Source organism: Phoca vitulina, unplaced genomic scaffold (genome assembly GCF_004348235.1).
Source record: "Phoca vitulina isolate PV1807 unplaced genomic scaffold, GSC_HSeal_1.0 scaffold4, whole genome shotgun sequence".
NCBI classification, from domain to species: Eukaryota; Metazoa; Chordata; class Mammalia; order Carnivora; family Phocidae; genus Phoca; species Phoca vitulina.
The window spans coordinates 52,761,009-52,787,563 of record NW_022589707.1 but is presented as its reverse complement, the minus strand read 5'-3'; the positions used below and the strand labels follow the sequence as shown (position 1 = coordinate 52,787,563).

At 37.4% G+C, this 26,555-nt stretch overlaps 1 protein-coding gene across 11 annotated transcripts in view; it reads right to left on the bottom strand.

Annotated features, from left to right (window-relative positions):
- DGKB (diacylglycerol kinase beta) overlaps nt 1-26,555 on the bottom strand; it is a 794,581-nt gene that overhangs the window by 32,747 nt on the left and 735,279 nt on the right. For all 11 annotated transcript variants that reach the window (XM_032402009.1, XM_032402007.1, XM_032402005.1 and 8 more), the window contains 2 exons: nt 6,219-6,339; nt 5,159-5,219 (listed from right to left, as the gene is read on the bottom strand). In XM_032402009.1, coding sequence (XP_032257900.1) covers nt 5,159-5,219; nt 6,219-6,339 — 182 coding nt within the window. The remainder of the gene's footprint in view (nt 1-5,158; nt 5,220-6,218; nt 6,340-26,555) is intronic.

The window sequence follows — 26,555 nt, the reverse complement described above, 5'->3', positions numbered from 1 at the left end:
GAAAATATGTGAATGAATTGCTAGCCAGCCTACATTATGTTCAGTGAAAGAAGGTTTAGTAGAAAGCATTTTTTAAAATTGCTATACTACCTCAAGAAGTATTTAAGAAATTCACAAACTCAAAATGCACTTGGCATTGGCCGTGTAATTATGTGTAAGGCACTGTGCTATGCTCCAGGGATATAAAGATGATCAAAATTATGGTGCATGACCCCAGTAAGCTTATATCCAACAAGGAGCTGGCCGATAAGCTGATAATTTCAATGTAATATCATTAGTGCTTTCATAAAGCTATGACGCACTGAGGCTGGGCTTTCAGACTAGCTGGGGTCAGGGATGGGGTAGAGGAAGTGGCGATGTTCTGGAAGGGCTTTATAGAGGAAGGGCAATATGAAATGAGTCTCAAGCTAAGTTGTGCAACTCAACCAAAGAAGAAAAGCTTATTTGGACACAAGGGAAGTAAATGAAGAGATTAAAAAGAAGTAAGGGATGATATTGGTGAAAGAGGAAGCCTGATTCAAATTATATTTTATCAGAAAGAAATTAAGTGATTTTAAGTAGAAGAGTATCATGGTGAGCTTAGTATTTTATCATGATCATTCTGGTAGAAAGGTATAGAAAGGATTTAAATGGGAAAAAACAGAGATGGGGAAAGATTAATGTGGTTATTGCCAGGAGTGTGAAACAAATGAAACAGGCCAAATCTAGGACAGTGGTCATGGGGTGGAAGAAAGGAGAAGATTCCAAAAATATGTCGTATTGCTAGGTGGACATGGTATTTGAATTTGAGGGTATGCAGAGAAGTTTAGAAAGGCTCTCAGATTCCTAGCTTAGGAAACATTGGGAACATAATGGTTTCATTAACTCGTATGGTAAAGGGAGGAACAAGCATTTTGGAATGTAAGAAGTCAGTATTTGTTTGGGGGGAGGAAAGAGGGAGGCAGGTGATGAGTCCATTTTAGATATATTGAATTTGAGGCTTAGTAAGGTCACTCCTAACTTCACAGAACTTTACTGGGCAGCCATCACTTGTAATGAATGGATACAAAATGAAATCTGACCTAGTTTATGACCTCCCATATCTTACTGTTCTCTTCTCTTCCCTCCTCCCAAGCTGCTCCTTTTTTTTTTTCTTCCTTATGAGAGAAATATATTGATACCAGAATCAGTATGTTTGACATGCTCAGGAAGAAGGATTGTGGAGGAAGAAGACAAAAAGGGGAACATAATTAGGCTCTGGAGTCCAGCCTAAAGAAAGGCTCTTCTTGAACTATTTCAATATAAAGTTTTCTGGAATTGATTGTCTCTTTAGACTGATATGCTTGTTAAAATGGCCAATAGTTATATGGAAATCCATTCTCTATTAACTCAATGACTATTATGAAACCGTGAGCACAGGAGTACTTGACACATTTCTGTTGATTACTTTATAGTGAGACAATTTAAAAGGTCATAAATATAATTATTAAGTATATATTGGAAGTTTTAAGCTCTTTGGTTTTGCTTTTCCTGATATTTTAACTCTGGATTGGTGAAATTTCTAAGTAAATATTACCTTAGGTTATTTTTTTTTAATTTCTTTTTATTGTGGTAAAATATATGTAACAGAAAATTGAACATTTTCACCATTCTTAAAGTACACAGCTTAATGACATTAAGTACATTTACTTTGCTGTGCATCCATCAACACTACTGATCTCCAGAACTTATATTACTTTGATTATTTAAAAAAAATATCATTTGATGTAAGAATCAAGACCCATTTATCACCTGCCTTTCCATTTTATATACTCTACTTAAAGAAAAAAAGAACTTCTGCTGTGCTCTAACATTATATCTAAAGCAGTTCCTTCAAAAATTAGGTATCAGCTAATGGATATTTAAATTCAGCAAAGAATTTTAACATTCTATCAATTTTGATATTCTGTATGAAAAAACATTTTGTTATTCAATTGAAACAAACAACACTCTTTGGCTAAACCATACCAACGTTACGAAGACTAAATGCTCTCTTCGTTTAAAGTGAAATTTAAAGTTCAGAACTCCATGTGGTTCTAAGAAAAGCAGAGTATGCCAGAATGTGAAATGACAATAATGAGCCATAGTCTAGTACAGCTCTTGGCCCACTATAGACTGGAATAAATGTTTTAAAAGAATAAGAGAGTTTAAGGAGAGAAAATTAAATATAAGTTATATAAAATTATTATTAATTTAACAATTGTGTAGATCATGATAATTAATAGGCAAAATAAATACCCTGTTACTAATTGAAAGGTAAGTTAACAAAAGTATCTTTAGAAGTGCTTGTGTAAAATAAGCTAAAAATTATTTTAAAACACTAGATTTTCATAGACATAGATTTTTTTAAAGCTGGAGAAAGGCAGTAAGTGATTTACCAGAAGTCACACTCCCACAGGGGTGTCACAAGGATGGCCCAGGGCCTCCACAGGTTGAGATCCATGGTGGGAGTAAGACTGTGGGGCCAGACTATTTGCGTTTTAATTTCTACCCTGCCACTTTTCGTCTGTGTAGAATCAGGCGAACTATTTGACCTTTTCCTGCTTCAGTTGCGTTATCCGTAAAGTGAAACTAATCATAGGGTTTTTGTGAAAATTAAATGTGTCAATACAGGACAAGTGTACATGTTAGAAATTATTATTACCATGAATCCTTCTGGATTTAAAACATGGAGTAAGGACGAAACTTCCTTTCCCCCTGAGAAGGATCCAAAAAATACTGAGTCCTTGTGGAAGGTGTTTGGTGTTTCACTGTTTTTCATTTATGATCTTGTGAACCAAGCTGATGAAAACTGACCTTTCATTAAAGACAATACTGCTACTACCCCCCCCAACCACCATCCTGCATCACCGTCACCACCACCACCACCACCACCACCACCATTGCTACCACCACTTGTAGCAACAGTAACAACACCTTCAACATTGGTGTGAGTATAAACATGAACTTAGAAGTGTCATTGGGAGCGTGAAGAATAACAGACAAGATGCAAGTGCCTACATGCTGGTAAAGGGAGAACAGGAATTCTTTTAAGGGTATTTGGAACCAAGTACAAAGACAGCAGAAGGGGCACCTGGGTGGCTCAGTTGGTTAAGAGGCTGCCTTCGGCTCAGGTCAGGATCCCAGGGTCCTGGGATCGAGCCCCGTGTCGGCTCCCTGCTCAGTGGAGAGTCTGCTTCTCCCTCTCCCTCTGCCTGCCTCTCTGCCTACTTGTGCTCTCTCTCTATCTCTCTGTCAAATAAATAAATAAAATCTTAAAAAAAAAAAAAAAGCAGAAAGCAGGAAGTAGTCAATCAACAGAGATTTTTTTAAACAAGTCTGTTTTACGTTATTATCAGAGAATTAACAGATTCACAAACTTGGGGTTCAAAATGGCTAAAAAGAATATACCAGGAATAAACAAAAGGTGATATTTATCTGCTGTACACAAAGAGGAAGCCAATAACTTTAGAGTAAAACCACTGGAAAGGTAAAATTAAAAGTTTCCTCTTACATGCTAAACTGCACTGTTTGGAATCTGTAGCTAAATATGTTTAAACTAGTGGTCAAGAGAAGGGGCCTTAATCAAAGAGTCCTGGGTTTGAGTTCCATTTCTGTTACATATCTGACCTTGAGAAAGGTATGGAACCTTCCAAAGGCTCTGTTTTCTCCATCTGAAAAATGATGAGATCCCTTATTTAATGTTTATGTGACTATTTAATAAATACTAATACAATCTTGTATGTCAACTATATCTCAACTTAAAAAACAAAAAAACAAACAAACAAAAAACCTTACATGTAACACCAGCACTTAGCACAATGCTTATACCAGTCTAAGAGTTAGACCTCCCCTGTCACTCCCTGACTGGCTGCCCTCCCTATCTTAACTATGCAGTAAACGCATCATCATTCACATGTAAGAGCTAACCTGGATTCATCTCTTTCTCTCAGCCCCAAGGGAACTCAATAGCAAATTCTTCTTGTTCCATTCCAGAATGTAGCTCAAATCTATCCACTTCCCTGTCATTATCCATGCCCAAGCCCAGACTACTCTGATAGACTCTCTTCCAGCGGCTACTCAGTATAATCCATTCTCCACAAAGCAGCCAAGGTGAACTTTTAACATGTAAATGAGATGATGCTTAGAGGCTTCGAAAGCTTCCCATTGCACATAGAATCAAATGCTAACCCTTTGCTATCATTTTTTTCTACATGATCATCCCTGTCCGTCCTTTACTGTTCTCCCCCTACCTCTAGAAACTTTGGTCACACCACCCTCCTTACGGTTTCTTTAACATACTGAGCTTTTAACTCTTCTTTCATAGAGGTCTCCTAGACCCACTTATCTAAAATAGTGTCCCCCATATTGCACCCAGATCCTCACCATTTCACCTTATTTTTTTTCATAACTCTCATAGTCTGAAGTTATATTTATGATGCATCTGTTTGTTTATATTTATCTATGTAATCTCTTATCCGAAAAGAAGTTCCTTGAAAACAATTACATTATTGATCATGTTCTATTATCTGTTCTATTATGATTATTGATTATGATGTATATTACTGATCTTGTTTCTATTGTTGGTGCCAAGAGCAACGCCTAGCATATTTTTGAAATATAATAAAATATTCACTATACAAATGGAAATTGGAATTTTGAGGGATCTAAATATCTGACTTAAAAATATTTCATCCTGGAGAAAACAATGATAGGGGGAGTTTTCTACAGAGAAGGATGCCCTCAACTCCCCAAATGGAGGTAAAAGAACAGATGGGTAATAATTCAGGGAGACTTATGTCTGAAAGCCCCATAAATAATTTTCTCATAAGGTGTTCTGAAACAAGTACAAGAAAGATTTTTAAAGTTTCATTAATTTTGTTTAGTTCCAGAGTTTATAACTGATCTATGGTATCTAAAAGCTGTACTTAGACTAACACAAACATTCAAAAGTTAAATCATTGCCAAGGGCATATAATGCCCCAAACCTGAATGCAATAGCTCTGTCACATCAATAATAAAAAGAAAAAGGTACTTGGTGATAGATCAAAAGCTTAGATACTGTGGTTATTTATTTAGGGTATGTGATTAGTTATACCAGTACATGATATCTGGAAAGGAAAAATGAAATGACATAGCCTTTCAACTACTCTGTACTCACTGTGCATGGGGTCTGCATCCAGGGTTCCCCGTCGATCTGCATTGGCAGAGACTTGCTAGTCCTAGGGGAAAATATTTCATTTTAAGTATAACGCTGAAATATTTTACACAACAGACTATATGTAAGATGTAAGATGATGAGACCAGGGAATGCAAATATGGTAAGAGCTGGCCTTAAATTGATCTCTTCTGAAAGGGACTTCAATTCTTGACTATTAATAAGTACCTGAAAGGTACCTTGGTCACAGGAATATTAAGAGCTTCCTGGTAAATGTGATGATATGAAAAAATTATAGATGCCAAAAGAAAAATGTAGGGCTTATGGTGTTTTTAAATTTTTTATTATTTTTATTTTTATTTATTTTTGGGGGGGGTTATGTTTAATGATATAATCAGAATTCCTATAGCCAAAAAAGCCTCCTTGTTTTCATCAAAACCTACACAGCAAACCTGAAGGAAAGGTGTTTGATGTCTCAGATTTTCCAGTATCAACATTTTCACACAAATAACACGAACTATAACTGTGCTATAACCCACGGTTTCACTGTAAGGTCAAAGTAGACTCTTTTTCCCTAAAGGTAAAATTCTGGAAAAATGTTTCTTAAAAAGGTTTAAATTTAATACACATAAAAAAATCTTACTTTACAATAAAGTGATTATTTAATTTTATAGAAACAACGGTGTACTTTAGTCCATGAAAGAATTTAAGTTAATGATGCCTCAACAGTGTTTTCATTGGGCAATATACCCAGTAGATCCTTTCATGCTTCGGGAAACTAAACTGTGTGGGAACCATTTGAGAGGGGATGAAGTTTGTATGTTAGAATTGTATCAATGGTCTGAACAAGAGAACATCAAATTTCAATCAACCTGATAAGTAATAGCTAACCAAAACTTTGTAAAATCTGCCAATTTCCATTATGTGGAAATATATCAGTATTAGTTACTGATACTTTGAGGCACAGATAAGACCAATGTGGTTATCAGAGTCCTGCATACTTTTAATTAGGTTGTGCTTATACCAGGTCAACCCCTTTTCTCAATTATAGAGAAACAACTACCTGATGACCACAGAGGAACACTGCGCCAGCCGCCGCCCAGCACTTTTCAGTCCTGTGTAGATTTGTCCCATCTCCATGGCTCCTTCCAAACCAACCACCTCCAGCAGCTGATCACTTAGATCTGAAAGAAAACAGAAGCCTTGTCAGTTACAGCGGAGATCCATATGTGCACAATTTAATGCCATTAGATATTAAGAAGATGAAAAATGAAAGCTACTTGACAAAGAAAGCTTGTCTTGGATTCTGAAAGTAATGAAAAAATGGCCTACGTCTAAAGCTCTCAGTTTAACTAAACCTCCCGGTGCTGTGGGAAAAGATCTGCTGTCAACTTGATCTAAAACAAAATGGGAAGAATGAATTCGGAGCCAAATAATGCCAAAAAATATACCAGTAGTTTTTAACATCAACAAACTTAATGTTATTCCACATGTATATATGGAACGTTTATACATTTGGCAGCAAATACACACTTCAACACTATAAATAAGGTATGAGGATATGCTGTCAAACATGATTTTGTTAAATTACTTGAACAAAAGACCCTAGAGCTCGTGGAATTAAAGTTTCTCATTTTAGAGATAAGAAGATTGAGTCTCTAAATCATCAGGTGACTTGTCCATAGTCATAGGTAACTTTGTACAGAAGTTCAAGAAACAGTATTAGTTTCTTGAGATGTTTTTCTGATGATAAGAAATATGTTACTAAAATACTATTTGGGGGGGAAAGATGGCGGAGGAGTAGCGGACCCTATTTCAACTGGTCCCCGGAATCGAGCTGGATATCTACCAGAACACTCTGAGCACCCATGAAACCAGCCTGAGATGTAAGAAGATCTGGATCTCTACAAACAGAATATTGCAGGCATTTGGTTTTGAGGTACGAAGCGGAGAGCCGTGATTCTGCGGGCAGATATCGGAGGATAAACGGCAGCGGGAGGGTGCCTGGCCGTGGGGATCCTACACCGCCGGTGAGTGACAGCCTCGCGCGCTGCGGACGGGGCACAGACTCGCAGACCGGTAGTGTCGGGAAAGGACTTTAGGGCAGCCCCTGGGGTGGAAAACCAGACCGGCGGGGTCGCGTGCACGTGAACCGCAGGCCCCCCGGACAGAAACCGGAGTGACGGTCACGCGCACGCGAACTGCAGCCTCCGAGACGGAAACCCGGTGCGCCATGTCCCGCAGGTGAACTGCAACCCCCGGGGTGGAAACCACAAGCGGCGGAGTCGTGCACACGTGAACTGCAGTCCCCGGGACAGGACCCCAAGCGGTGGAGTCGCGCGCACGCGAACTGGGAGCGGCTGGCGGTTTTAGAAGCACAAAGGGCAGAGACGGCCCGACCTGGAGGCAGGACTGGGAGCGCTGCAGAGGGGCACACAACCCAGGCCGCTGCAGCTTATAGCAGCACAGACAGAAACGGAGACAGTGTGGCCTGGAGGGCTCACTGAAGAACAGACTGAGGTCTCTCTGCTCTGACGCAGAGGGTTGGAAACAGTCTCTTCTGCTCTGACTCGCGGAAGAGACGCGGAAAGCCGCCAGGGAAAGGCGCCAGAGAACAAAAGCCCCAAAGACTGATTCCCGCTGAGCCCATCCCCCGCCACAGGGGCGCAGGGCAACTCCGCCCAAACAGGGTTGCCTGAGTAACAGCGCGGCAGGCCCCTCCTGCAGAAGACAGGCTGGGAAAACAAGAGGCCAGCAACCCTAAGGTCCCAAGAAAACAGGTGCATCTTGCTTGGGTTCTGGTCAATAATTTCGACTCTATACATTCCCTCAAACACCCATCAACAGAATGACTAGGAGGAGGAGCCCCCAAAACAGAAAAGACTCAGAGATTATGACTTATGCTGCAGATTTACAAATGGATGCAGATATAATCAAGATGTCAGAGATGGAATTCAGGCTAGCAATTGTGAAGACAATGGCTAGAATGGAGAAATCAATTAATGGCAACATAGAGTCTCTAAGGGCAGAAATAAAAGGTGAATTGGCAGAACTTAAAAATGCTATCAATGAGATCCAATCCAATCTAGATAATCTAACAGCTAGGGTAACTGAGACAGAAGAGAGAATAAGCGATCTGGAAGACAGTATAATAGATAAAAAGGGAAAAGAGGAGGCCAGGGAAAAACAACTCAGAATCCATGAAAATAGAATCAGAGAAATAAGTGACACCATGAGGCGTTCCAATGTCAGAATAATTGGAATCCCAGAGGGAGTGGAGAGAGAGAGAGGGCTAGAAGATGTATTTGAGCAAATCGTAGCTGAGAACTTCCCTAATCTGGGGAAAGAAACAAACATTTGAGTCCTAGAGGCAGAGAGGACCCCTCCTAAGATCAAGGAAAACAGGCCAACACCCCGGCATGTAATAGTAAAACTTGCAAATCTTAGAACCAAGGAAACCATCTTAAGGGCAGTCAGGGGGAAGAGATTCCTTACGTACAGAGGGAGGAACATCAGAATAACGTCAGACCTATCCACAGAGACCTGGCAAGCCAGAAAGGCCTGGCAAGACATATTCAGGGTACTAAATGGGAAGAATATGCAGCCAAGAATACTTTATCCAGTAAGGCTTTCATTTAGAATGGATGGAGAGATGCAGAGCTTCCACGACTGGCAGAAGTTGAAAGAATATGTGACTACTAAGCCGGCCCTGCAAGAAATATTAAGGGGGGTTCTATAAAAGGAGAAAGACCCCAAGAGTGATCTACAACAGAAATTTACAGGGACAGTCTATAAAAACAACGTCTTCACAGGCAACATGATGACAATTAATTCATATCTTTCAATAATCACTCTCAACGTGAATGGCCTAAATGCTCCCATAAAACAGCACAGGGTTGCAGATTGGATAAAAAGACAGGACCCATCCATATACTGTCTACAAGAGACTCATTTTGAACCTAAAGATACATCCAGACTGAAAGTGAAGGGATGGAGATCCATCTTCCATGCCAGTGGACCTCAAAAGAAAGCTGGGGTAGCAATTCTTATATCAGACAAATTAGATTTTAAACTAAAGTCAGTAATAAGAGACACAGAAGGACACTATATCATTCTTAAAGGGTCTATCGAACAAGAAGATCTAACAATTGTAAATATCTATGCCCCCAACATGGGAGCAGCCATCTACATAAGCCAACTGTTAACCAAAATAAAGAGTCATATTGATAACAATACGTTAATTGTAGGAGACCTCAATACTCCACTCTCAGCAATGGACAGATCATCTAAGCAGAAAATCAATAAGGAAACAAGAGCTTTGAATGATACATTGGACCAGATGGACCTCATAGATATTTACAGAACATTCCACCCTAAAACAACAGAATACTCATTCTTCTCGAGCGCACATGGAACTTTCTCCAGAATAGACCATATACTGGGTCACAAATCAGGTCTCAACTGATACCAAAAGATTGAGATTATTCCCTGCATATTCTCAGACCACAATGCTCTAAAACTGGAACTCAATCACAAAAAAAATTTGGCAGAAATTCAAACACTTGGAAGCTAAAGACCACTCTGCTCAAGAATGTTTGGGTCAACCAAGAAATCAAAGAAGAACTTAAACAATTCATGGAAGCCAAAGAGAATGAAAACACATCGGTCCAAAACCTATGGGATACTGCAAAGGCAGTCCTAAGGGGGAAACACATAGCCATCCAAGCCTCACTCAAAAAAATAGAAAAATCCCGAATTCACCAACTAACTCTACACCTTAAAGAACTAGAGAAAAAGCAACAAACGATGCCTAAGCCACGCATTAGAAGAGAAATAATTAAAATTAGAGCAGAAATCAATGAATTAGAAACCAGAAACACAGTAGATCAGATCAACGAAACTAGAAGTTGGTTCTTCAAAGAATTAATAAGATTGATAAACCACTGGCCAGACTAATCCAAAAGAAGACAGAAAGGACTCAAATTAATAAAATTATGAATGAAAGGGGAGAGATCACGACTAACACCAAGGAAATAGAAACAATTATTAGAAATTATTATCAACAACTATATGCCAATAAACTGAGCAATCTGGATGAAATGGAGGCCTTCCTGGAAACCTATAAGCTGCCAAGACTGAAACAGGAAGAAATTGACAACCTGAATAGGCCAATAACCAGTAACGAGATTGAAGCAGTGATCAAAAACCTCCCAAAAAACAAGAGTCCAGGGCCTGATGGATTCCCTGGGGAATTCTACCAAACATTCAAAGAAGAAATAATACCTATTCTACTGAAGCTGTTTCAAAAAATAGAAACAGAAGGAAAACTTCCAAACTCATTCTATGAGGCCAGCATTACCTTAATCCCCAAACCAGGCAAAGACCCCATCAAAAAGGAGAATTTCAGACCAATATCCCTGATGAATATGGATTCCAAAATCCTCAACAAAATCCTAGCTAATAGGATCCAACAATACATTAAAAGGATCATCCACCACGACCAAGTGGGATTTATCCCTGGGATGCAAGGGTGGTTCAACATTGGCAAATCAATCAATGTGATAGAACACATTAATAAGAGGAGGGAGAAGAACCATATGGTCCTCTCAATTGATGCAGAAAAAGCATTTGACAAAATACAACATCCTTTCCTGATTAAAACTCTCCAGAGTATAGGGATAGAGGGAACATTCCTCAAGCTCATAAAATCCATGTATGAAAAACCCACAGTGAATATCATCCTCAATGGGGAAAAGCTGAGAGCCTTTCCCTTAAGATCAGGAACACGTCAAGGGTGCCCACTCTCACCACTGTTGTTCAACATAGTACTAGAAGTCCTAGCAACAGCAATCAGACAACAAAAAGAAATAAAAGGTATTCAAATTGGCAAAGAAGAAGTCAAACTCTCTCTTTTCGCAGACGACATGATTCTTTATGTGGAAAACCCAAAAGACTCCACCCCCAAATTACTAGAACTCATCCAGCAATTCAGTAATGTGGCAGGATACAAAATCAATGCACAGAAATCAGTTGCTTTCTTATACACTAACAACGCAACTGTAGAAAGAGAAATTAAAGAAACGATTCCATTTACAATAGCACCAAAGACCATAAGATACCTCGGAATAAACCTAACCAAAGAGGTAAAGGATCTATACTCTAGGAACTACAGAACACTCATGAAAGAAATTGAAGAAGACACAAAAAGATGGAAAAATATTCCATGCTCATGGATCAGAAGAATAAACATTGTTAAAATGTCTATGCTACCCAGAGCAATCTATACCTTCAATGCCATCCCGATCAAAATTCCAATGACATTTTTCAAAGTGCTGGAACAAACAATCCTAAAATTTGTATGGAATCAGAAAAGACCCCGAATTGCCAAGGAGATGTTGAAAAAGAAAAACAAAGCTGGGGGCATCACGTTACCCGATTTCAAGCTATATTACAAATCAGTGATCACCAAGACAGCATGGTACTGGCACAAAAACAGACATATGGAACCGAATAGAGAACCCAGATATGGACCCTCAACTCTATGGTCAAATAATCTTTGACAAAGCAGGAAAAAACATGCAATGGAAAAAAGACAGTCTCTTCAATAAATGGTACTGGGAAAATTGGACAGCCACATGCAGAAGAATGAAACTTGACCATTCTCTAACACCACTCACAAAGATAAACTCAGAGTGGATGAAAGACCTCAATGTGAGACAGGAATCCATCAAAATCCTAGAGGAGAACATAGGCAGGAACCTCTTTTACATTGGCCACAGCAACTTCTTTCAAGATACATCTCCAAAAGCTAGTGAAACAAAAGCAAAAATGAACTTGTGGGACTTCATCAAGATAAAAAGCTTCTGCACAGCAAAGGAAACAGTCAACAAAACAAAGAGGCAACCCACAGAATGGGAGAAGATATTTGCAAATGACACTACAGATAAAGGGCTGGTATCCAAAATCTATGAAGAACTTCTCAAACTCAACACCCAAAAAACAAATAATCAAGTCAAAAAGTGGGCAGAAGAGATGAACAGACACTTCTCTGAAGAAGACATACAAATGGCTAACAGACACATGAAAAAATGTTCATCATCATTAGCCATCAGGGAAATCCAAATCAAAACCACACTGAGATACCACCTTACGCCAATTAGAATGGCCAAAATGGACAGGGAAAGAAACAACAAATGTTGGAGAGGTTGTGGAGAAAGGGGAACCCTCTTACACTGTTGGTGGGAATGCAAGTTGGTACAGCCACTTTGGAAAACGGTGTGGAGGTTCCTCAAAAATTTAAAAATAGAGCTACCCTATGACCCAGCAATTGCACTCCTGGGTATTTACCCCAAAGACACAGATGTAGTGAAAAGAAGGGCCATATGCACCCCAATGTTCATAGCAGCAATGTCCGCAATAGCCAAACTGTGGAAAGAGCCGAGATGCCCTTCAACAGATGAATGGATAAAGAAGATGTGGCCCATATATACAATGGAATATTACTCAGCCATCAGAAAAGATGAATACCCAACTTTTACATCAACATGGATGGGACTGGAGGAGATTATGCTAAGTGAAATAAGTCAAGCAGAGAAAGTCAATTATCATATGGTTTCACTTATTTGTGGAACATAAGGAATAACATGGAGGACATTAGGAGAAGGAAGGGAAAAATGGGCGGGGGGAATTGGAGGGAGAGATGAACCATGAGAGACTATGGACCTGAGAAACAAACAGGGTTTTAGAGGGGAGGGGGGAGGGGGGATTGGTTAGCCCAGTGATGGGTATTAAGGAGGGCACGTACTGTATGGAGCACTGGGTGTTATACGAAAACAATGGATCATGGATCACTACATCAAAAACTAATGATGTATTGTATGGTGACTAACATAACATAATAAAATTAAAAACTACAAAAAAAATACTATTTGGGAGCCACCTAGAAAATTAGCACAGTGCAATTATTTTTTCTGACAGAGGGCAGTAGAAAGAGGCTAATAATAATAGCTTTGGCTTGATGAATGTTTACTAAGTAGTGCCTGTCACTGGACTAATCACTTTATTATCTCATTTGCTTCCCTTTAAAACCAATTGAAGGTAAAATGATCATTCCCTTTTACAGACAGAGAAACTGAACACTAGAGAAGTTAACTAATTTATTCATATTAACATACCTAGGAAGTCACAGAGCCAAAATTTGAGCCCAGTGACTTAGACGCATAACCGCTATGTTATATTTGACAAATCAACCATAGAAGAAAAAGAGACATAATTATATAGAGAAAAAGCCTCGATTGTGTGAGCTTCAAGGACCCTTCCCAACCTGAAGACTTCTGCTCAGCCAGAGGTAGAGGTTGCCCTCACATCAGAGGAATTCCACAGAGCCCAGCCCTAACCCACAGCCCCTGTACAGCTTCCCTATTTAGCTCAGAGTACCTGGACCCTTGAGAGAGAGGCAAAATTCTAGGTTCATATATATATGGCCCTTTTATGTTTTAGTATTCTCATGTATTTCCATGTATTTTCAAATGCAAATAAACAGTTTAATATTATTTTAGTAGCAGAAAAAGCTGGAGATTTTAGCACAGAGTGGGAGGGCATGATGATTTTACAAGATAATAACATAATAGCTGGTCATAGCTGAGGCTGGACTTGCAGAAAAACAAGTGTGTTTTATATGGGCTCCCCTTTTTATGGAAAACCCTCATTCCCCACTAATGAATCCATTTTAGCATGGAGCTCACAAATGTAGAAGATGCATTTTTAGTGTAGTTCAAGTATATGGCAAATAAGCACTCCGAAATCTCAAAGTTTGTTAGGCTCATGCTCACTGGCGAATACAAGCCCTTAAAGTTGAAGTGTGACCAAGCCATTGTATTTTTTTAAATGAACTGATAAAAAAAACAACAACAACACACAACTATTATTTTTTTAAAACTTGAAGCATGAGATTTCTCAACACAACATTCTAGCTACAAAATCAAATGTTAACAAGTCATAATAACTTAGAGCATTCACCTTGCTGTTCTAAACCCTATTTAGACTTATTTCTCATGAAACTTATTCTGTGTTTCTAGTTTAAATTTATGTTGCCAAGAACAGATGGACAAGGAATGGAAACATATTCTTTCAGCTGTAGCCCGCACGAAAATGTACTTGGCTCTATAGCCTGGGTGTTAATATACGCATTTCTTAGATATATGTCAACCAGAAAACTACACTGTGGCAAGCACTAAAACCCCAGATGTGTGTCTGGTGATATTTATAAAACAACAACAACAACAACATTGAAGTTCACATGAAGTATTACATATTTTGCAACTCCCTTATTCCTAAATAGGAATTTTGTGCTAATCTTGTAATGATCTGGTTGATGGGAACTATTCTACAAGAAATAAAACACTTTCTCACGACAGTTAATCTGTGAGCCCTAACTTTTCCATGAATCACAGGGATTGTCTATACCCACACCATATTGCTGCTGTCTACCACCCTCCTTCTGATTTTTTTCTTTCTTTTAATTTGTCTTTGTTTTTCTCCCTGCAAAAAATGCCCTGAAAATCAATCTCTACCATTAATAATCAGTAATGAAGATATTTCTTACAGATTTAGAAGACAGGCTTTCAAATCTTCATGTTCTTGATAACACAAAGAACTGCATAGAAATAGTGGAATATTTACTAACTCCAGTAGAGGTAAATTAATACCATATGCTTTTAATTAGGTGTTCAAAAAAAAAATTAAAAAGAAACCCTAAATTTGTGCTGCACAAATTTGCTTCCATAACATTTCAACATTTTTTAATAGTCTGCACTGTCTGTGTAAAACTGAAGCTTCTTACATATTGCCTCTGAGAGCTGGATCTTGATTGATTTCAGACAAAGATAGTTTCCATCTATATAATTTCGAATTTTGTTTCTATATGTAGTATCATCTAAAAACATCAAAGACTTCCTCACTTCATATTCTAGCTAAAATTATTTTACATGCAGGTCCCACTGGGATGTCAAAACCAATCCGAAGAACCTGCTTAATTGGTTTGCTACCTGGCTACAGATTTCATACGTAAGAATCGAAGTAGCAAACTACAGCCCACGGACCACGTCTGGCTGGCTGCTTGTTTTTGTACAGGTTGCTAGTTAAGAATGGTTTTTACACATTTACAAAGTGGAAAGAATTTAAAAAGAATAATAGACTGTAACATCTGAAGATTCTATGAAATTAAAATTTTAGTGTTCATAGTTTAGTTTTGATGGGAGCACAGCCACACTCTTTCATTTAGGTTTTGTCTATGTCTGCTTTCATACTACAATGGTGGAGTGGTTGCAACAAAGACCTTATAGCCCACAGAGCCTAAGATATACACTATCTGGACCTTTAGAGAAAAGTGCCAACCTCTGCTTAAAAGAAACAATTAATTAGGCCATTGGAATTTTCACTTTAGTACTGTCACTATAAATGCAAATGGCGTCACAGTGACCTGAAAGGCATAACATCCTTCCTTCATCAGTGGATATATCCTTGAGTAAAACAGTTGTTCTCAACCATAGAATCTCACCACCTTTGTATACTGTGAGGTTCCTCATCAGAAAATTTGTTGTTAATCATGAAGTACTGAAGTTTCCAAATAACTTTATTATAAAATAAATGAGCAGCTTAATGTTCAACATTATGTGCAGTCATTGCATCCAGATTGGACTTTTTGAATGTGAAGGAAAAAAATAATAGTAATACACAGGAATGCACAAATTGTGACCAGACGGGTAGATTCAGGTCAGTATTAGCTCCACCTGTGAGAGTACTGAGTATTGAGACCTCCTGACATCCTGGTAATCGGAAGGGTGCATCTATCCTGAGGAAGAGATTGCTTTTGTTCAGGGGAAAAACAGTACATTTTTGAAAGAGTTAACATATCTTTCCAAATGGTTCTATAGAGGTAATAGAGGCGAGAGAATCTGCCAAATTTGATATTTTCATATTTAAAATAGAAAGTCCAGAATAGGTACTTCAGAGGGAAGAAACTTAATGAAATAACCTAAATTGAGTCATAGTAGGGCAACATTCTTAAAACAGGGTCAGTGACTCTTCAACAGTATTTCAATATAATTGGTGTCCTTCGTTACCCTATATATTTTATTTTTATGAATTTTAAAACATGCTGGGCGCCTGGGTGGCTCAGTCGTTAAGCGTCTGCCTTCGGCTCAGGTCATGATCCCAGGGTCCTGGGATCAAGCCCCACATCGGGCTCCCTGCTCCGCGGGAAGCCTGCTTCTCCCTCCCACTCCCCCTGCTTGTGTTCCCTGTCGCGCTGTGTCTCTCTCTGTCAAATAAATAAAATCTTTAAAAAAAAAAAAACAAAAAAAACACATGCTCTGAAGAGTCAGTAGATTTCACCAGACTACAGCACAAATATAAGAAACACTACTTTAAAATTTAATTTGCCTTTGTTTTTATAAATCATTTTCTAAATATTGTTAGTACTGTATCATTTTGTTACACAGGCAATCAGAGGGTATGAATGTAAAATCTGAAAGTAAGGGGTAAGGTATAGATTCGAGGACACAGGAGCAGCACAGCTAATAAGTGGGTAATATTTATTCACAGCTCAGTCTCTTCATTTTTGACAGTTATGCCCTGATAATATGTCTCATTATGTAATTGTTTCAGACTGCCATATGTGAGGGAACAGAAGAGGATGCATTACAAACACAGACTGAATGTGGGTTGTAGCATTTTAGCATTTCGTAGAATATAATGTGTACTGAAGTGAGGGGAAGGAGGGGCAGGGAAGGGCATACTCCTTTGTGCATGGTGTCCAGCCACATGCTGTAACGTGGTGGGAGGCCATGTCCTGGGGTACACTCAGTGACTCAGCAGGGACATTTTGTAATCACCATAAACTGCTAATTATATCAACATCTATTAAGTTCTTATTTGGCCAGGGCGAGTCCAGGATATCTATGGAGTTGTACCTCCTGAGTGTGGGTAGATTGTATGCTTTCTAGTGATGCTTCATTTATCTAGCATCTATATGAGACATGCCTGAAGATTCCAGAATAAACTTTTTAAAAGCCAATGTATATATGAAATTCATCCACCTAAGTGAATGCTTTGCGGATTTTTCCTTAATATGTCCATCTATTGTCCCGATTATTTAGATGGCTCCTCACAAGCATACATGGCTGTTTTCCCTGACCTCCATAAATTAGAAAATGTGAAGAAGAAAAGGGGGTGATTAGAGAGAACTAAAGCAACAGTTTATTAATATGGACTTCATTTCACATCACAGTATGTAAGCATTAAAGAAGACTTTCAGCACCTAAGGTGATACCCCATGCAATTTTAGGTCTATCAAGGAAATGGGGAGAGTTAATATATATACTCTATGCCCACTATGGGCAGGCTCTCCTTAGGAATTTACAGGCATTTTTTTCATTTAAGACTCCCAACAATCCTTAGAAGCTGATATTATTCTCTTCATTTTATTGATGAGAAATCTATGTTACTTGTCCAAGTCTTCACAAATCTGGTTTTTGAACTAGGTATACTTAACTCCAAATTCCATGTTACTGTACATGCTGAGAGTAGTAAGAACTAACCATTAAATGTTATCAGTGATGGAAGAGAGAGAAAAAAAAAACATGAATAGTACCATCAATAATCCTACCAGTAAATCATTTCAGATGTTGTCACTAAATTAAATACAGTACAAAACTCTCATTCACAATGACTGTTCCAGGTCATGTGTGAATTATACTCTGAAGAATCTTATAAGAAGGCTATGAAATACAAAATGCTTTTTGGAATAATTTTCATCCAAAATGGTTAAAATGAAAAAAAAACTTAGAAAATTACAGTCTGGTACATAAATGGATTAACTAGAGTTTTTGGAAAATCTAGCTGTATGAAATACCCCATTCCCTTTAAAAACTCTGAAAATAAGGGGTTAAGGTACACATACAGAAATTATATATATATAGTAGAATCACATGCCTGCTTTTAAAAATGACTTTTAAAGAATGGATTTGATCATCTCTTTTAAAGCCATCTGGTTTTTGAAAACAACCAGCCAGAGCTGACTATAACTTTATGTATTTTCATTCTAAAATTCTGAACTTTCCTAAATGGATCCAAAAAAAGTAAAGACCAGAAATCACAGTGTGGCATACTGTCAACAATTTTCCCTTATTGGGACCAAAGTGATTCAGGGCCTGCAAATCATTTTGTTACATGGCATACTTGAAAAGTGATCTTCACCCCAGGGCACACAACCCAAGAAATCGTAAGCATTTCATTCACAAGGCCCATAGAGAATCAGCTTAAAGACTTCCCATAGCAATCTATTGCTGCACCTGACAATGTGTATCATGAGTAAATGTAAGCAGAGAGTTTGCGAGCACAAGCTAGCAGTGATTCTGAACACTGCTGCTTCTGGGTTCTTGAGTCAGTTTGTTCTCGTTAAGCTTTGTGGAGGGACTGAAGGCTGCTGCTTGTTTTCTGTGTGAATGAGCCATTAGTGTGTGTGGGGATGTTTTCACAGCACCATGCCTCTGCTGCCCTCTTCCATAAACCAAGCTACTTCACGTGTCTCCTCATATTAGCACCATCACTAAACAAAGCAAGCGCTCATGAATGATGGCTGATGTCAGCAAATTCTGAATAGCTTCTGGAGGGGCATCCTGCACCCCAACACTGATGCCTGCTAAGAGGATGAATTCACCAGGGAGATGACCAACTGCCATTCTTCTAAGAATTAAACAGCTCCAACAATTAAAAAAGAAACCACCCCAGTTCATACTCAATTTATTTAGAAGGCGGTGCCAATATGATTTTACATATGACTATGTAGTCTTTACATTCAATTTCCAGAAGTACTATGAAAATGTTATTTTCCTGACATATATTATAAAATATAATGGCATGTTTCACTGTCCTTTATTTTAGTTTCAATGAGGTATGAAAAACACTTGTGAAAAACAAAATTTTAAGAACGTGGTAATGCATTTGACCTCACTTATAAACCTAATGCTGAAAATTAAAATAAGGACAAAATATAGTAATGAAGCATAGTTATTTACTGTATAACAGAGCGGAGTTTTATGTCTAGTGTATCCTGGTTACATATAAATATTGTACTCTGAACAAGAGATTGAAAGATTCCATTATATTGGGGTTACTGTGCTTTTTCCCACCATTTGCATAAAACCCGGCGGCTCAGAAGGACATCTTAGTCTCCTGGCAGTACGTCTTCGGAAAAGAGGTTACACATGACTAAATAAAATTAAATCCCAGTAACCTTCATTTGGAACTTTTTGGTATTGGTAAAATATAGGATTATCTCCTGAAATCTGGTGTGCTGCCAGAGAATCCTTGAAAACCTGCTGGCTTCAGGGCTCTGCACAACAAGAATGCCACAGTCGCTGGTTAAAACAGTGTGTGTTTAAGGAGTTTTGCTGTTATGCAGGACTGAGGACCCCCTCTCAACTGAGAACAGGACATGAATGCAGAACTGAGACAGGAACTCTCATGGTCTCAAGTTCTAACAACACACTTAATATGATCATTGCCTCACCATTTAAAGACGAGCCATTCTTGACTCACTCATCAGTGCCTCTAATAAAGAATGATTTGAGTCAGAGAAGATTCTGCTTAATTTGTTTTTTTTTTTATTTTTTTACGCTTAAAATAGACTGTAGACAGATGGAACATCATACCTAAGAGGCTACCTGTTGACAAGTTAGTACAGCTTAGTGTATACCTAGATTCTTCTGTTTTTATTTTCTTCTGCCTTATAAGATAACCTTTTTTCTTTCTTCTGCCTTATAAGATAATCTTATTTTATAACTTTATGGCTACAGAAAAAGAATGATATTATGTCTTGGATTACTAAATTGAATTAATGTTGACCTAAGTAGTTTCATTTGGATGGGATTTTAAAATTAATCTCATTTGTAAATACTTGTAAGAAATACAATATCCTTTGTCATGTCAATTACAAAGTTAGCAAAGAAATCCTTTCAACACATGAAATCACTTAGAAGAGAGAATTTGCAATTAACTACTGTCTAGGAGAGTTTCAGTATCTATTCACCTCATGATGCTTATTAATCATGTACTGACAAGTTTCCAAAGAGCTTGAATTTTAAAAAAATAAAGAATAAGCCCTTGTATATGGACACGTTGAGGGATTCCGATAAGTACAAAAGGTCTCTGTGAGAAAGTTTTCCTTTACATTTTAAGAAGCATGTCTTTTATCTTTGTAAAAGAACTGCACTGATATTAATCCAAATTTTAGAAAATACAGCAACATTCATGACTAATAGTTATGTGAAAAGTAGAAATGGAACATTCAGAGTACCTTTGCCCCTAACAACACTTGAATACATAGGAGAAGTTCAAATGCAAACTTTCAGATTTTCAACACTGAAAAACTAAGGACTTTATCTCCCTTTTCAAGGAGTTGCTTTGTGGGTAGGGAAAGCCAAAACCTCTTTTATGGTCCAAACTTTGTTAATATAATTCATTCTTTTCCTACCTCTTCTTATAAGAGATATATTCTTTTTAAAATAGTTTAAAACACTTTTGCATTGATACTCTTGGTACAAAGAAAAATTATTCCATTTAGTTGTATTCTTTTAAAAGTTATTTGTTTAAAAAGGGCTTCACTGTATTGGTCTTGTAGCCCTTCATACAACAGAACAAAAGCAGTTCTATGAAAGAAGTCTAAACTTGGACAAACCGTAAAAAAAAAAAAAAAGCAAAGTTCCTCTCTGTTTTTATCAAATTTGATTGCTGCAGCTGTTCCCAGTTTCTGTATTTTAAAAATAGCCTTATTCAGTGCCTTGTTGGCTAAAGGCCAGAGTGCCATTAGAACATGCTGTACGGAAAACCTCTATTCAGTTACAGATACAGAAATATATTTAAGATCAGTGGGGGTCATCTGCAGCAAACACTTGTAAAAGAAAATAGAATTTTAATGTGTTTAGACTGATCGCCACTTTTGCCACATAGTTTAAAGCTCTTGTGCAGAATCTTCCTATTAACTTTTTTTTTTTTTTAATTTCAGTCAGGTAAAAATGCAGAATGAGTATCAAGTTCATTGGAAAAATATTATTAGAAAGGTCTTGTTCCTCAAATAGCAGTTGGATAGCTGAGATACACATTTCAAAGAATGTTACCAGTGGTTTCTGTTCAACAAGTTCACAGGTATGCATTGATCCAGTGGAAAGGTATGTATTACTAAGCAAATGATACGAATGGAAACACAACTTGTCTCTGACGTAGGCCACCTAATCAAGGTCCCCAGGTGTGAACAAACCAATGTGTCCAAGGAGAAGGAGACTAAGAACTTATTTCGTACTGATAAATTTATATCTTTGGGCTCCAAGTGTATGGGGATAGGGTCAAAGAACTGAATTATTAGTAGAGTTTCACAGTCCAACTCTGCATCTATTCAGTTCTTTCCCTTTCCCTCAAGAAATAATTGAAACTAGCATTTGGGACTAAACAGATTCATAAAGAATGCTAATTTGAGTTATAAGTAAAAAGAATCTGTTCTGCATGGATTATCAATAAAAAAGAAGAGATTTTTGAAGCCAGGAAATGAGAACAGTAAGAAAGAATTAGAAAGCAGGGGTCTAGGGAGAACATGAATGAGAAGAGAAGATTTCATTAGGGAAATGTACATCATTGTCAAGAGGTGAAACACCTGAGATTTTACCTTTCTTGAAAGCTAATATGTTAGCCTTCCACAGTTTGGGGCGGGCTGGCACAAGACAGAAATCTCTGGAGTGACAGACCCAAGACTTCATTACCTACAACAAACATTTATGTCAGTCTTCTGAACCCCAATTTCCACAGGGTGAAGCAATGAGCATTTACATCATAGACTCGAAGGGGCATAGAAAAACTAGGTCAGCATTCTGTAGGCTTCTTGGGACAAGATTAGGTTCACCATGAACCTATGGATAGAAATAAGGCACAGACTGCTCTTATTTCCACAAGGAACGGGGATGAAGAGAAGCTGCTCAGGCGTTCAAGGTGCAAGACATAGTAGAACCAAAATTCAGTGAGATTGAATTGGTAAGAAGAACAAAGCTGTACTATAACTGGACCAAGTGGCAACCCACAGTAATAAAGTTCTTTATTAGGCTATTAATATAATTATTTTACTCTGCCATTGCTTTATGATTTCCAAAATAAAAGTAGTAGTGATGACAAAGTATACAGTATCTTAGAACTCTGGATAGCAATATTACCAAAAAAGACATTTGCTGTTTACCACATCCTTATTATAATCTCAAAAATAGCACCAATAAAAATGTCAAAACAAAAAATAAAAATATTAAAATCATATATAGCAATTGCTAGACTTGGTGTTGAATATATATATATTCATATATATAGTGATAAGCAAGACTCAACAGAGACTCTTAACATCAGAAAGGAGAGGTTCTCATTTACTGTACATTCAGAACTGGGCATAAGTCCGGAGCTTCTGGAGGGCAACTTGCTACCACATGGGAGGAGTCATTCTGGTTTGTAAATTGAGCACTTGGATTCAGCCATTTCCAAACATAGTCATGGATTTTTCCATTACATGAGCAAATATATACACTTTGTCTCTTTTAAAATCACTTTAAATTTATACATATAAAATAAAGACAGACTAGTTTTGTTTAGCCAGTTGAATTGGTTTTCTCTCCCCTGCAGCTACATGACACCTGAGTGACATGACTTCCAGTTCTAACTACTGCCAGATTCATTGTCCTCAATATACTTTGGTAGTGTCATTCTCCTTCACAGTCACCTTTAATTGATTTATATTCCTTAAAGAGGAAGAGCAAGAACCTTGGCATTCAGCCACCCATAATCTTAACTTTATTTCCAGGACTCTTTCATGCAAATTCTCAGACCTTGTCCAAACTACTATTTTCTGTTCCCTTAAGTAGGCTTGATTTCCCCTACTCTGCTGCCCTCAAGTATGGAAACTTTTTCGTCCTCTCCTATTTAAAGTCTGTCAGTCCTTTAAGGCTCAGTTAATAACATCTCTTCTGTACTGTTTTCTCTTAGGTCATCAACCCACTGCTAAATATTACAAAAACACAGTATCATTATGGCCCTTTCGGCACTCAACTTAACACAGGGAGGCAACAATCACAGAATCAAAGATTCACAAAGTGTGGCTCCCAGAGTGTAAGACCTAGCAGATAAAAAATGACACAAATCACTTTGCACTTCGGTCATCTCATTGTCTAATGGTCTACATGAGACTCCTTACTGTTGAGCTTGATCATTATCAGTATTTTAGTCCAAGTCTGGTTTTTCCTCCACACCACTCACAAAAGTAATCTCCATTTTGAAATAACTATTACAGATTTCCAATTCTCTCATTTTGTTTCATCATGACTAGGGATTTTGGCAAGAATTTTTATTTTCCTGGCTTAAATTTGATCTCCATATTTATTTTGTTATATCATACATATTGTTTCATAATATTACCTAACTTCCATTTGTTCATTTATTCATTTACTTCATACAACACAGTTACATGGAGTACAAAATAGATGCTCAGTAGATCAATATATGCCAGGTAGTGTGGAAGATAAGTGAGATGGGTGTGAATGAACTTACAGTTCCTATTCTCAAAGAGCATATTATCCTTAAGAGAACTGACCTGCAAAAAAATGTACTGTAGTATAATTCATGCTACAATAGACATATTCAAAATATAAACTGTGAAAAATGGAGTGTGTAGCTCTATGGATGTTGATTGGGAGTAGGGAAAGTTGGGGTAGTAAGAGTTTAGGGAAAGTCTTTCTGGAATTGATGATACTGAAAGTCAATTTTAGTTATCTGATGTTGGGGTGAGTGAAGCTCTCCCAAAATGAGAAACATGTATGAAAATAAAACAATGTTTAAATCACATGATATGTCCAGTGAATTATAAAAATCTCAATTTTTCTGGCTTATAAATAGTAAGGGGAAGGGTTGTGAGAAATGAGATAATGAGGACTCAGTCATGAAGGGCCTTATAAACCTTGCTAGGTTGCTTGAATTCTCCTTGTAGTTGACTGGGGGCCAGTTAAGATTTCTAAGTGAAGTAGACAAGTGATTAGATTGCATTTTAAAAAGAACATCTAAGGAGTCATGTGGAATCTGGATTGTAAGGAAATGAAGTTAAGAAGCAAGGTGATCACTTTGAGAGAAGCAATGAAATAATCTGGGTGAGAGATGACAAGGAGTTAGGTAAGGCTGAGGCCATGTGTAGAAGAGAGAAAGTTGTTTATGAGGCAGAATTGGCAGTAACCAGGACCTGGGAGGTGGGGAGTGTTAGAAGGTATGATGATGTCTAGATTCAGGCTCATGAGACAAGCCAATGACAATGCCACCAATCAATATGGGGAAAATGGGGGTATTGAGCTGGGGGAGGACAAGTGAGGAAGTAGGAAACACGATGAGTCTGATTTAGGATGTGCTGATATCATGAGCTCTGTGGGACATTCACACAGAACTCTCTGAAACTCTACAGAGAGGACTGCTTGGAGAAAACATGTCTGTATGTATGAATGCTATTTTCAAATTCATTTAAAATCTTTAAGGGTAAGAATCATATACTGTGTCACTTTATAGTTTGTTGTTGGTTTGTTTTTTAGATCCCCAAATGCACATCCTGGCATAGAACAGACAATCAATAAGCAAATGTTGAATTAGTAATAATGTACTGTATTAAGTACACTTGAAGCTTTACTGAGAGTCTTCTTTAAGTGTTGCCAAAGGATAGACTCACCTTTGAATTTCTTTTACAACGAGTACTAGCTGGGGGGAAAAATGGTCCATGACTTCAGAGACAATTTCTTGAAGTGACAAATGTATTCCTTTTGATTAAAGGTAAACATGGAGGGATTATCTTTTATATGGAATGATTTCTTATACTAATCTGGCTCTATTTAGTTTCCCTGTTTTTTTTTTTTTTTTCATTACTTACTATACTCAGAGTACTTAAGAACTGTGCTTAAGCCATTGTTAGATGTTTTATTTTTTTAAACTTGCAACCAAAAAGCATTTCTTATTGATATAATTTTACAGATGGGGAAAAGAAGTCAGAGAAGATAAATTATTTGTCCAGAGTTATTCAGTAAGTGTCTACAGTTCTGCTCATGATATCACAATCCCTCCCTGCCTCTCAAGGATACTAATGGAAGATTCTTTGGACAACTGCCATTAATTAATAATATCTCATCACGGCAAATTTTAAAGGCAAACTGTTTTTATCTAGCCATTCCCTTTGTTGGAAACTCCTTTGTCATTATTAATTATTCTCTATTCTCACCCTGATTTAAGAATGTTGATAATTTCATTTTTACTGGTTGCTGTAAAAATTGACATCAATTTGCCTCATTCTTTGTTATCTGCACAATAGGGTAAAGAAGTTAGGATTACATCTGTAACAAAAAGTATTATGTAACTACTAAATGTTTTATTTTCAAATATTTCCAAAAATAATTACAATTTGAAGCATTTTAATATTTAAAAATTCTTTAAATCAGATATTTCTGATTATTTAACCTGTATTGCAGGTTACCTATTGTCATAAGATGCTAATCAGATCATCACATTGTAGTTGTTAGAAGTATTTTGTGGATTTGGAATTCTATTAAATTGATGATTTATTTTTTCCAGATAAGTCACCATGCAAGAGTCACTTACTTATTACACGTTTTTCAGCATATGTTGCAAGTTTATTTTAATGCTGAAGAGGCACATTATGATCAAAGCAGAATTCTGCCCAATTTAAACTGTTCCAAGCTATTTTCATACATTCACTCATGTAATACTGTAAAATTTACATTAAAATGAACGCTCCTCTACAATTAAGTGATTCAGTCAACATTAAAAAAAAAAGGTGCAAATGTGTGCAACGTGAAAAAAAAATCAACAGATGTGCGAATAATCTCTGCATGGGGATTAGTATCAAAAAGAACAGTAGCTCCCCCCCCACAAAATTCCAACATTTATTCTTTTTATACTCTGAAGTTTTTCTGCACCCATGTTAAAGGACATACACAAAAACAATCATACGATCTTCCCCTATGGTGATAACTGGATTAGTCAATAACAAATTGAAGCGAAGAGCATATAATAGCATACAAAATCAACAAAAGCTCTTAGGGATGGACATATATTTTTTGATTTTGCCTCATTCTTATACTCCTCTCTCCTGATAATGTATACATTTCAAAAGTAGCAATGATTCACCACATTCAGAGAAAATTCATATGTATATGCCAGAGTATTTAGCATTAAAGCATTTAAATAGGAATTAGCCAGCTAGGATACAGTAACAAAAAGAAAACCTTGTCATCCTAGAGGATCTGGTCAATGCATGCAGTTGTCCAGA